Source organism: Tachyglossus aculeatus, chromosome 11 (genome assembly GCF_015852505.1).
Source record: "Tachyglossus aculeatus isolate mTacAcu1 chromosome 11, mTacAcu1.pri, whole genome shotgun sequence".
Classification (NCBI taxonomy): Eukaryota; Metazoa; Chordata; class Mammalia; order Monotremata; family Tachyglossidae; genus Tachyglossus; species Tachyglossus aculeatus.
In genome coordinates, this window is record NC_052076.1 from 3,737,325 (window position 1) to 3,751,151 (window position 13,827).

General features: G+C 49.3%; 1 protein-coding gene across 1 annotated transcript; it reads right to left on the reverse strand.

Moving 5' to 3' along the window:
• Positions 1-4,750: 4,750 nt before the first annotated feature.
• LOC119934127 (putative olfactory receptor 10D3) lies at positions 4,751-5,699 on the reverse strand. Its single transcript, XM_038753531.1, has one exon. The coding sequence runs from the start codon at positions 5,666-5,668 to the stop codon at positions 4,751-4,753; it is 918 nt and encodes a 305-aa protein (XP_038609459.1). The 5' UTR covers positions 5,669-5,699.
• Positions 5,700-13,827: the final 8,128 nt, after the last annotated feature.

The window sequence follows — 13,827 nt, forward strand, 5'->3', positions numbered from 1 at the left end:
CCGGGGGTGGGGACTGGATGGGGTAGAGGGTCAGACAGATCACCTTGGGGTTAAGGACGTGAGGGGGTGGGAGGGCTGGGAAGGAGGCCAGATCCAGCCTCACTGCTCTGAGAGAGAGCCAGTGGGTATGGACCGGAGAGTTTTGAGGAGACCTCTCTTCCAAGTGGACACTAGAGAAGCAGCATGGTCTAGTGGAAAGAGCATGGGCTTGAGAGTCTAGAGGACCTGAGTTTGAATCCAGGCCCCGCCACTTGCCTGCTGTGTGAGAACTTGGGCAATTTCTTCCCTTTACTTCTCTGTGCCTCTCTTTCCTCACCTGTAAATGTGGAACAAAGACTGGTTCACCTTCCTCCTTAGGCTGTGAGCCCCCATTTGGGGCAGGCACTGTACCCAACCTGATCATCCTGTGTCTGCCCCAGATCCTAGTAATAATAATAATAATAATAATGATGGTATTTGTTAAGCACTTACTATGTGACAAGCACTGTTCTAAGCACTGGACAGTGCTTGGCACACATTAAGTGCTTAACAAATGGCACAAGTATTATTTCACGACTGCTGCAGAACCCCATTCTCAGTACTTAGGGTGCATCCCTTTTTCAGTTGCGCATTTCATTATTCATTTTGATTACTCTGTTGAAATTCTTCTCCATCTCTCTTTCCCTCTAGTGTAAGCTCGTGGGCTGGGAACGTGTCACTTCCTAGTTTTGTGTTTCCTAAGTGCTCAGTAGAGCACACTGCACCCTTTGATGGCCAATAAATGCTACTTCTATTACTACTAAACCCAAATATCTCATCCCCAGGATCGTCCCCCATCTTGCTCACTCACATCTGACACATCTCCACCCCTTGAGCGATCCCCCTTAATCTCCACCCCACCTCTCGCTCCTCAACCCCGCCAACCTCCTGCTCCCCCCGCGACCTCACCCACTCACCAGTTAGGAGACATGCTGGACCTTACAATCAGCACTAGTCACTGTAATAATAACAACAACAATAACTGCGGTATTTGTTTAACACTTACTATATGCCAAGCATTGTTCTAAGCACTGGGGTCGATACAAGTTAATCAGATTGGACAGAGTCCCTGTCCCGCATGGGGCTCACACTCTAATTCCCATTTTTTAGATGAGGTAACTGAATCCCAAAGAAGTTAAATGACTTGCCCAAGATCACACAGCAGACATGTGGTGGAACTGCGATTAGAACCAGGCTTGGGCTCTATTCACTAAGCCATGCGCTTCTTGGCATGATTGCTATCTTCAATCCCTCATTCCCTCACGGCTCCTGTCCCTCTGCCTTCAAACAGGCTCACAACTCCCCCAAACATAAAATATCTTCCCTGGATCCCAGCACTCTTTCCAACTATCATCCCATCTCTCTGCTCCCAGTGCGTTATAGACAACCACTTCCACCTCCTCTTCTGTTCCTCCAATTACCTCTTTGGGCTGCAACAGTCTAGTTTCTTCAGCCTGCCTTCCACTGAGATTGCACTCTCCAAGATCACCAATGTCTTCTTTCCTTGCTTAATATAGCGGTTTCTACTCTGACCTAATCCTCCTTAATCTCTCCCCTGCCTTCGATACAGCAGACCACTCCCTTCTTCTGAAATCGCTATCTGAACTTGGCTTTGTCAACACGGTTCTCTGCCCACCTCTCAGGTAGCTCCTTCTCAGCCTCTTTCCTAGCTCCTCCTCTCCCTCCCAACCCCTAACTGTGGCTATCCCGCAAGGCTCTGTCCTAGGTCCCTTAATCTTCTCACTTTACACTCAGCTCTTCTGCTCCCCCAGTTTCAGCTCTTACCTCTAGAATGGATTATTCCCAACTCTATCTTACTAGCCCCCACCCCTCTCCCCATTTGAATCTTACATTTCCTTCTGTCCCGAGGACATCTCTACCTAGATGTCCTTCTGACAACTCAAGCTGTTATGGTTAGAAAATTTAAGTCATCATTCCTCCCTAACCCTCCCCACCTAACTTGGGGAACCATTGTATTCCCCTGACTCAGATACCTGTATCCTTGGCATTATTCAAGACTCCTCACTCTCTTTCAACTCTCACCCTCGGTCTGAAGCTAAATCCTGTTGGTTTTGTCCTCCACATTTCCCAAATCCACCCATTCTGCTCACCCCAAATGGCCACCACTCAAGTCCAGCTGCTTGCTCATCATATCCCAGCTTGACTATTGTATCGGGCTCCTCGCAGGTCTCCCTGCCTCTAGCCTCTCTCCTCTCCAGTCCATTCTTCACTCAGCTGCCTGGATTAATTTAAATAAATTAAAATCATTCTGTACCTGACTCTCGTCTCCTCAAAAACCTGGAATGGTTGATCATTCCCCTCCACAGCAAAGAGAAACTTCTGATCACTGACTTTAGACACTTTATCAGCTTACTCCCCCTTACCTAGCCACTCTCTTCTCCCACAACACCCCAAGTCACACACTTCTTTCTTCCCAACTCACCTCCTCTCTTTTCTGCCTTCTTTTCCCACCCAATTCTGACTCCTTTTCTATGTCCTTATTCCTGTCTGATACTATCTGGAAGTAGCATGGCTTAGTGGAAGAAGCACAGGCTTAGGAGTCAGAAGATTTGAGTTCTAATCTCGACTCCGGTACTTGTCTGCTCTTTAACCTTGGGCAAACCACATAACTTCTCTGTACCTCAGTTCCCTCATCTGTAAAATGGGGATTAAGACTGTGAGCCCCACGTGGGACAAACTGATTACCTTGTATCTACTCCAGCACTTAAAACAGAGCTTGGCACTTAGTAAACTCTTAACAAATGCCAGTATTATTATTATTATTATTGTAATTATTATTATTATTATTACTTCCTCCCCTTCAAATCCACCAGATCACCGATGTCCCCATCTTCCTAATCCTTCCTTCCCCTTCCATTTTACTTCTTCACATGTTATGTCCTTTCATCACCTGTGGATGTTTGCATCACCCCAGCACTTTGGCACTTACAATCTCCTGTTGCACTTTTGTAGGTATGAATTTACACACTTCACTATTTAAACACTTCTTCACCCTCTCTATGAATTAGTATATGTCTTTCTTTCCCATTAGATTGCAAGTTCCTTGTGGACAGGTAATATGCCTTCTTCATCCACTGTTCTTTTTCAAGGACTTAGTCCAATGTAGTGCACTCTGTCTTGTCAGTATACTGTAGGACCTTGGTAGATCCTACTGATTCATCTCTTTTAGTCACCATGTTAAGTGCTTATTATATGTCAAGCCCTGTGCTAAACACTGGGGTAGATACAGGATAATTAGATCAGACAAAGGCCCTGGCCTACACAGGGGTTCCAGTCTGATAGGGAGGAAGAGCCGGTACCACATCCCCAGGTTGCAGATGAGCAAACTGAGGTCTGGAGGGCTCGAGTATCTTGTCCAGGGTCACATGAGTTGCTCCTTCCACACTGTCCACCCCACTGGCTTCCTCCTTGTCCACTCCACTGCTGTTGCCGTGTTGTTTGCCCCATGCTCTCCACTGCACTGCCAGCTCAAAGGAGTCACTCCCAGAGATAGAGGGCAGCTGGGAGGATGGGGACCTTGGGAATGGAGGAGGCTTTGGGAGACAGAAACCTGGAAGAAAATGGGAATGGAAATGAGGCCTCCGCCATCCAGGGCTGTCCAGCACAGTTGGACCCCAATCAGCTCTCCCCTGCTGGCCCTTCATTGCTGTCCTCATCCTTCCCTTCCAGGGCAGGGAGAGGAGGGGAAAAGTCAATCAGTAGAAGCAGAGGGCACTTACGTGGGTCTCTGGCCAGCAGACGGGTAGCATGGGTGAGGGTGTTTTCTCTTCCCTCAGACTGGCCCTGTTGGACATCTCCTACCCAAAGCCAAGTGGGCAGGTGGTCCAGGGTCTGGGAAAGGGGCCCCCCACTGTCTGTGACCCCTTTCCACTATCCTCTCTATGGTGGTCCCATCTCACCCACCAGCACAGTACCCGGCAACATCTCGCCTCCTCTGTCTCCTCTGCAAGCAGCAGAAAAGGGAGATATAAAAACCTCTGCCTTCTCAGGGGCCTCTGTCACCCAAGGCCCCCTCAGATGATCCCATTCTTGCTTCAGGGAGTAATTAACCCAGAGCCCCCCACCCAAACAACTGTAGCAGCAGCAGAAGTGTCACCTGGGAGCAATGATTGGAAACTTGTACCCTGAGGAGGTCCTGCTTTTTTTTTAAATGGTATTTGTTAAATGCTTACAATATGCCAGGCACTGAACTAAGCACTGGAATAGATACAAGTTAATCAGGTTGGACATTCTCCCTATTCTATATAGGGCTCATGGTCTTAATCCCCATTTAACAGCTGAGGGCACGGGTCATGTCTACTCTCCTAAGTGCTAAGTGAAGTGCTCTGTCAAGAGAAAGCACTCAATAAAAATCATGGGTTCATAGGTAGACCTTAATAATAATTAATAATGATTATGGTATTTGTTAAGCGCTTACTATGTGCCAGGCACTGTACTAAGCTCTGCAAGGGCAGGGGTGTGTCTACTTAATCTCTTGTGCTCTCCCAAATGCTTGGCCCTGGGCTCTGTGCTCAGACAGTACTACTGATGAACAGATTGATCGAATAGATCAATGAGGGAGGGAGAGCCGGGGATGAATTCCAATAGATTCAGCCTCGAGCGTCTCCTCCATCCTCAGCCTTTAGAGTCTTCACTGGCCGGCGGCCCCTTCCAGTGCCCATGGAAGATGGGCAGAGGCAGGAGTGGGACCAGAGCCACGGGGCCCCTAGAGTCACTTGGTCTGGGACAGCAGCACCTTCAGGGCTGTCCCCACCTCTTTATTCCGCAGGGAGTAGATGACGGGGTTTAGCATCGGGGTTACCAGGTTGTTGAGGATCTGGACGCCGGCACTGAACCCGGGGCTGGGGTCCGGCTGCAGATAGATGAGGGCCACGGGCCCGTAGAAGAGGATGATGGAGGTCAGGTGGGCACTGCAGGTGGAGAAGGCCCGGCGCCGGCCTTCTTCCGATCGCATGCGCAGGATGGAGTGGGTGATGCGGGCGTAGGAGACGAGGACAAACAGGAAGCAGGGTAAGGGCATGAGCCCGACATTGGTGAAGCTGATGACCTGGGCTAGGGAGACGTCAGCGCAGGCCAGTGGCAGCACAGCCGGGATGTCGCAGAAGAAGTAGTCCACGTGGTTGGGGCCGCAGTAGGGCAGCCGGAAGGTCAGGCAGGTGAGCAGGGCGGCATGGAGGCCTCCACCCAGCCAGGTGCCCGCGGCCAGGCCGACGCAGACCCCGGGGTTCATGATGACGTTGTAACGCAGAGGGTGGCAGATGGCGGCGTAGCGGTCATAAGCCATCACGGTGTACAGGAAGCACTCGATGCAGCCCAGGAAGTGGTAGAAGAACACCTGGCAGATGCAGCCCCCGTAGGAGATGGCCCGACTCCGCCCTGAAAGTGAGGCCAGCAGTTTGAGCGAGGTCACGGAGGGGAACAGCAGGTCGAAGAAGGAGAGGATCCCCAGGAAGAAGTACATGGGGGTGCGCAGGCGGGGCGAGGCCACGATGATGGTCAGGATGAGCCCGTTCCCCAGCACTGTGAGAGTGAAGAAGGTCACGAACACGATGAACAGAGCCATCTCCAGCCCATCCGTGTGAGGGATGCCCAGTAGGATGAACTCAGTGACCGATGTGCGATTCCACATCTTCTGGAGGTGGAGACTGGGTGGGGTGGAGGGTCAGACCTAAGGGAGGACACAGATCACCTTGGGGTTAAGGGACATGAGGGGGTGGGAGGAGTGGGAAGGGGGCCTGCCCCTGCCCCACTGCTCTGAGAGAGGGCCAGCAGGTATGGACCGGAGGGTTTTGGGGAGACCTCCCCACCATGTGGACCCTACAGAAGCGGCGTGGTCTAGTGGAAAGAGCCTGGGTTTGAGAGTCAGAGGACCCGAGTTTGAATCCAGACCCTGCCCCTTGCCTGCTGTGTGACCCCTTGGGCAATTCCTTCACTTTACTTCTCTGTGCCTCTGTTTCCTCATCTGTAAATGGGGATCAAAGACCGATTCTCCCTCCCCCTTAGACTGTGATTTCCCCATGTGAGGCAGGCACTGTGCCCAGCCTGATCATCTTGCGTCTGCCCCAGGTCCTACTACAGTGCTTGGCACAAATTAAGTGCTTAACAAATGGCACAATTATTATTTCATGACTGCTGCAGAACCCCATTCTCAGTACTTAGGGTCTATCCTTTTTTCAATTGTGCATTTCAGTATTCATTTTGACTACTCTGTTGAAATGCTTCTGCATCTTTCTTGTAAGCTTGTGGGCGGGGAATATGTCACTTCTTTGTTTTGTATTTCCTAAGTGCTCAGTAGAGCATACTGCACCCTATGATGGCCAAATAAATACTACTACTATTACTACTAAACCCAAATATCCCATCCCCAGTATCGTCCCCCATCTGCTCACTCCCATCCAACACATCCCACCCCTCAAGCGATCTCCCTTAATCTCCACCCCACCTCTCGCTCCTCAACCCCGCCAACCTCCTGCTTCCCTCCGAAACTCACCCACTCACCAGTTCGGAGACATGCTGTTCCTTACCATCATCACTAGTCACTGTAATAATAACAATGATTGTGGTTATTAAGCATTTATTATATGCCAAGCACTGTTCTAAGCACTGTGGTCGATACAAGTTAATCAGGTTGGACAGAGTCCCTGTCCTGCATGGGGCTCACTCTCTTATACCCTTTTTTAGATGAGGGAACTGAGTCTCAGAGAAGTTAAGTGACTCACCCAAGATCACACAACCGACATTTGGTGGAACTGGAATTAGAACCAGGCTCAGGCTGGTTCACTAAGCCATGCTGCTTCTTGGCATGTTTGCTATCTTCAATCCCTCATTCCCTGATGACATGGGGACTATATGCTAAGCATTGTTCTAAGCACTGGGGTCGATACAAGTTAATCAGGTTGGACAAAGGCCCTGTCCCACATGGGGCTCACACTCTAATTCCCATTTTTTAGATGAGGTAACTGAGTCCCAGGGAAGTTAAATGACTTGTCCAAGATCACACAGCAGACATGTGGTGGAACTGCGGTTAGAACCAGGCTTGGGCTCTGTTCACTAAGCCATGCGCTTCTTGGCATGATTGCTATCTTTAATCCCTCATTCCCTCATGGCTCCTGTCCCTCTGTCTTCAAAAAGGCACACAACTCCGCCAAACAAAAAATGTCTTCCCCGGATCCCAGCACCCTTTCCGACTATCATCCCATCTCTCTGCTCCCAGGGCTTTATAGACACGCACTTCCACCTCCTCTTCCGCTTCTCCGACTCCCTCCTTGGGCTGCTACAATCTAATTTCTTCAGCCTGCCCTCCACTAAGACTGCACTCTCCAAGATCACCAATGACTTCTTTCCTTGCCCAATAACTACTCTGACCTAATCCTCCTTTATCTCTCCCCTGCCTTTGATCTCTCTCCACTCCCTTCTCCTGAAAACACTATCTGAACTTTGCTTGGTCAACACAGTTCTCTGTCTACCTCTCTGGCAGCTCCTTCTCAGCCTCTTTCCTAGCTCCTTCTCTCCCTCCCAACCCCTAACTGTGGCTATCTCGCCAGGCTCTGTTCCAGGTCCCTTAATCTTCACACTTTACACTCAGCTCTTCTGCTCCCACAGTTTCAGCTGTTCCCTCTAGAATGGATTATTCCCAACTCTATCTTACTAGCCCCCACCCCTCTCCCCATTTGAATCTTACATTTCCTTCTGTCCAGAGGACATCTCTACCTAGATGTCCTTCTGGCAACTCAAGCTCTTATGGTTAGAAATTTAAGTCATGATTCCTCCCAAACCCTCCCCACCTATCTTTCTCATCACAGGTGACAGCACCACTGTATCCCCTGACTCATGAGCCCGTAACCTTGGCATCATCCAAGACTCCTCACTCTCTTTCAACTCACACCCTCGGTCCGAAGCTAAATCCTCTTGGTTCTGTCCTCCACAACATTTCCCAAATCCACCCATTCTGCTCACTCAAATGGCCACCACTCTAGTCCAGGTGTTTGCTCATCATATCCCAGCTTGACTATTGTATCGGCCTCCTTGCAGGTCTCCCTGCCTCCAGTCTCTCTCTTTTCCAGTCCATTTTTCACTCAGCTACCTGGATCATTTTTCTTAAAAAATCGTTCTGTACCTGACTCTCGTCTCCTCAAAAACCTGGAATGGTTGATCATTCCCCTCCATAGCAAAGAGAAACTTCTTACCATTGACCTTAGACACTTTATCAGCTCACTCCCCCTTACCTAGCCACTCTCTTCTCCCACAACATCCCAGGTCGCAAACTTCCTTCTTCCCAACTCGCCTCCTCTCTTTTCTGCCTTCTTTTCCCTCCCAACTCTGACTCCTTTTCTATGTCCTTATTCCTGTCTGATACTATCTGGAAGTAGGAGGGCTTAGTGGAAAAAGCACAGGCTTAGGAGTCAGAGGATGTGAGTTCTAATCTTGACTCTGGGACTTGTCTGCTATTTAACCTTGGGCAAACCACATAACTTCTCTGTGCCTCAGTTCCCTCATCTGTAAAATGGGGATTAAGACTGTGAGCCCTACGTGGGACAAACTGATTACCTTGTATCTACTCCAGGACTTAAAACAGAGCTTGGCACTTAGTAAGCACTTAAATGCCAGTATTATTATTATTATTATTATTGTAATTATTATTATTACTTCCTCCCCTTCAAATCCACCATATCACCGATGTCCCCATCTTCCTAACCCTTCTGAATTTCCTCCCCTTCCAGGAAGTGTTCCCCTTTCATTTTACTTCTTCATAGGTTATGTCCTTTCATCACCTCTGGATGTTTGCATCACTCCAGCACTTCTGCATTTACGCTCTCCTGCTGCACTTTTGTATGTATGAATTTACACAGTAAACTACTTAAACACTTCTTCACCCTCTCTATGAAGTAGCATATGTCCTTCTTTCCCATTAGATTGTAAGTTCCCTGTGGACAGGTAATATGCCTTCTTCATCCATTGTTCTTTTTCAAGGACTCAGTCCAATGTAGTGCACTCTGTCTTGTCAGTATTCTGTATGACCTTGGTCGATCCTACTGATTCATCTCTTTTAGTCACCATGTTAAGTGCTTATTATATGCCAAGCCCTGTGCCAAGCACTGGGGTAGATACAGGATAGTTAGATCAGACTAAGGCCCTGGCCTACACTGTGGTCCAAGAAGCAAGGTGGCTCAGTGGAAAGAGCACCGGCTTCAGAGTCAGAGGTCATGGGTTCTAATCCTGACTCTGCTACTTGTCTGCTGTGTGACCTTGGGCAAGCCACTTAACTTTTCTGTGCCTCAGTTCCCTCATCTGTAAAATGGGGATTAAGACTGTGAGCCCCATGTGGGACAACCTGATTACCTTGTAACTACCCCAGCGCTTAGAACAGTGCTTGGCACATAGTAAGCGCTTAACAAATACCACCATTATTATTATTATCACAGCAGCATCACACCCCCAGTTTGCAGATGAGGAAACTGAGGCACAGAGAGCTGGAGTGTCTTGTCCAAGGTCACACAAGCTGCTCCCTCCACACTGTCCACCCCATTGACTTCCTCCTTGTCCACTCTACTGTCGTTGCCTTGTTGATTGCCCCATGAGACCCACTGCATTGCCAGCCCCATGGAGTCACTCCCAAAGGTAGAGGGCAGCTGGAAGGATGGGAACCTTGGGAAAGGAGGAGGCTTTGGGAGGCAGAAATCTGGGAGAAAATGGGAATGGAAACGTTGCCTCCCCCGTCCTGGGCTGTCCACCACAGTTGGACCCTAATCAGTTCCCTGGTGCTGGCCCTTCCTTACTGTCCTCATCCCTCCCTTCCAGGGTGTAGAGAGGAGGGGTTAGATCAGCCAGGAGAAGCATAGGGCACTTACGTGGTTCTCTGGCAAGCTGACGGGCAGCATGGGTGAGGGTGTTTTCTCTTCCCTCAGACTGGCCCTTTTGGACATCTCCCACCCACAGCCAAGTGGGAAGCTGGTCCAGGGTCCAGGAAAGGGGCCCCCCACTGTCTGTGACCCCTATCCGCCGCCCTCTCTATGGTGGTCCCAACTTGCCCATCAGCACTGTGCCCGGCAACATCTCACCCTCTATGTCTCCTCTGCAAGCAGCAAAGGGGGGAGATATAAAGGCATCTGCCTTCTCAGGGGCCTCTATCACCTAAGGCCCCCTCAGATGATCCCATTCTCACTTCAGGGAGTAATTAATCCAGAGCCCCCCATCCAAACATAGCAGCAGCATAAGTGTCACCTGGGAGCGATGATTGGAAACTTATACCCTGAGGAGCTCCAGCTTTTTTTTTTTTTCAAAATTGTATTTGTTATGTGCTTACAATGTGCCGGGCACTGAACTAAGCACTGGGATAGATACAAGTCAATCAGGTTGGACATTCTCCCTACCCACATAGGGCTCATGGGCTTAATCCCCATTTAACAGCTGAGATAACTGAGGCACAGAGAAGTGACCTGCTTAAGGTCACACGGCAGACAAGCAGCGAAGCTGGGATTAGAACCCAGGCCCAGGCTCTATCCACTAGGCCATGCTGCTTCTTTTTGTCCTCAGGTTGTGTTGGGAGCCCTTTGGGAACCCTCTAGGCACAGAGCCCTGGAAGGCCAAGGAAAGGGACCCGAGACTCCCTGCTTTGGGTCTGCTTAGCCAGGGAGCTAGACACCCTCAAATACACGAAACACCAGGGAGATCTAGAAGAGATGAAGAAACTGTAAGCTCATTGTCGGTAGGGAGTGTGTTTATTATATTTTTGTATTGTACTGCCCCAACTGCATGGTACAGTGCTCTGCACACAGTAAGCTTTCAACAAAAATGATTGTCTGACCCACTAACTGAAGACTCAGATGGGTTGCCTACCCAGTAGAGTCCAGTCTACAGAGATTCTCACACACATACATGAATAACATATAATTCAATCAATCAATTGTATTTATTGTATGCTTATTGAGTTGAGAGCACTGTACTTATTAAGTGCTTGGGTGTGGACACTATAATAGAGTTGGTAGACATGTGTCCTGCCCTCAGAAATCTTTCAGTCTAGATTGGGGAGACGAGAGCACAGGTTTAATGGCCTGAGGAAGAGGGGAGAGCATTCCAAGCAGGGACAACGGTCCCAGAAATTCTTTATGGAGGGTGGTCTCAACTCTGGAGGGGTTGGGACTTCCAGACCACAGGGAGAAGAGGAGACATTGAGCTCAGGGCCAGCAGCTAATAGGGTCTGGTCAGGGGGGTACTGGTGAAGCTGAGGGGAGGGGCAGGTCAGTCAGTCAATCGTATTTTCTGAGAACTTACCGTGTGCACAGCACTGTATTAAGTGTTTGGGAGAGTACAATATGACAATATAAGACACACATTCCTCGCTCTGGGAGAGCTGGGATAGAGTTGGAGAGGCGGCAGTGCTTATTGTGTGTCAAGTGATGGGGAGGACACAAGCTCATCAGACAGAGTGTTTGTCCCCAGCCTAAGAGGGAGGGCGGGCAGGGATCTTATCTCCATTTGGCAAATGAGGAAACGGTGGCCCAGACAGATTAAGTGACTGGCCTGAAGCCACACAGCAGGCCAGGGGCGGAGGTAGGGTTAGAACCCCGGTCTCCCGACTTCCACTCCCTTACTCTTTCCACTGGTTAGACACCTGTGGGGCCCTGATGTGGCCACCGAAGGTTGAGGTGGATCCAGTCAGCCCGACCCAAACAGCCACAGCGAGGGCGACTCTTCGGGATGACAGAGCCTGAGGTTCAACCAGGTTGGTCAGCGGTGGCTCAGGATCTCGGCGGAGGGCTTAGCTCATCAGTCACTCAATCAATCAATCAAGCATCCTTACGGTTGGTGAGTCACCTCTTTCTGCTGCTGATGTTTGCTTGCAACCGTCTGGCAGGGCCGAGCTTCCCATCTCTGTGGGGCCCATTTCCCCAGTAGCCAGGCTTCTGCCCTGACGGTCACTACATGGTGCGCCTGCGGATGGGAGTGGGAGGACAGGAGACCTCCAGCCCGGAGCAGCCCTGCTCTCCGAAGAAAAGAAGCAGTGTGGCCTGATAGAGCACGGGACTCAGAGTCTAATTGCAGCTGTACCACCTCTCGGCTGTGTGGCCTTGGGAAAGTCACTTAACATCTCTGTGCCATAGTTACCTCATCTGTAAAATAGGGATTAAGACTGTGAGCCCCAGGGGGGACATAGACTGTATCCACCCTGATTAGCTTCTATCTACCCCAGCTACAATGGCAGGTACAGTGCCTGGCACGCAGTAAAGCGGTTAACAAATACCATTAAAAGAAAAAGAGACACTCGGAACTGGAGAAGAGAAGGAAGGGAGAAGTGGGCAAGAGGACCCGGGAGGAGATAGAGAGCAGAGATTTATCCTGGCTCCTCTCCTACTGCACCTTCCACTCTTCTAACACCAACTTCTTCACTCTCTCCCTCTCACCTCAACACCCTTAATCCTTTGCCCAGGCTCTCCTTCTTGCTGTGAACTCTGACAGACCACCACTCTCCCCATCTTCAGAGCCCTCCTGAAGTCATATCTCCTCCAGGAAGCCTTCCTGGACTGTGCTATCATCCCCCAACCCCATTTTCCCTCCCAAATCTATGCACTCCCATGCACTTAATTCCCACCCCCAAGCATAGTAAGTGCTTAACAAATACCACAATTATTATTATTATCATTATTTAGGTATGCCCTCCCACCCTCAAAAAGGAGGTGGGTGTATAAGCAATAGGAGTAAGGAAAGCAATGTTTCTTCATCCATTCATTTTGAAACGTAACCCTCCCCCAGCCCTTCTGAACTTTTGTCCACATCTATCTGTTATAGTAATAATAACTGTGGTATTTGTTGAACACTTAATATGTGTCAAGCACTGTACTGAATGCTGGGGTAGATACAAGATAATCAGATCCCACATGGGCCTCACAGTCTAAGAAGGAGGGTGAACAGGTATAATAATGATGGCATTTGTTAAGTGCTTATTATGTGCGAAGCACTGTTCTAAGCACTGGGAGGGCTACAAGGTGATCAGGTTGTCCCACGTGGGGCTCACAGTCTTAATCCCCATTTTACAGATAAGGGAACTGAGGCTCAGAGAAGTTAAGTGACTTGCCCAAAGTCACCCAGCTGACAAGTGGCAGAGCCTGGATTAGAACCCATAACCTCTGACTTTCAAGCCTGAGCTCTTTCCACTGAGCCACGGTGGGTAGATACAAGATATTTAGGTCAGACACAGTTCTCGTCCCAAAGGGTTCCCACTCCCTCTAAGTAGGAGGGAGATCAGATATTGAATCCCTATTTTACAGATGAGGAAACTGAGGCAGAGAGAAGTTAGGTGACTTGCTCAAGGTCATTCAACAGACAGGTGGCAGAGTCAGGATTAGAACTCATGTTCTCAGGCCCGGACTCTTTAGCTAAACCTCACTGCTTCCCACCTCTAGCCCTTATGTATTTGTTTATTCCCATTCTCTGCACATGTTAATATGTAGAGTCAATTGTACACTCAGTTCTCTGTTCTGGTTCCTCTATGAATAAATAGTTTCAAATCTATCTCCCCATTAGAACATAAGGGCTTTGGGGGCACGATATGCATCTAATGCATTGGCTGTGCATTCCCAGAAGCTTAGTAATCAGTCAGTCGATTGTATTTATTGAGCACTTACTGTGTGCGGAGCACTGTACTAAGCACTTGGGAGAATATAACAAACAGACACATTCCCTGCCCACAACGAGCTACAGTTTCATTGCACTCAAAAATACTATCCTGACTACAACTGCTACTATTAACTTTGGGTTCAAAGTTTCTGCTGGAATAAGTGGTGTCCTTGT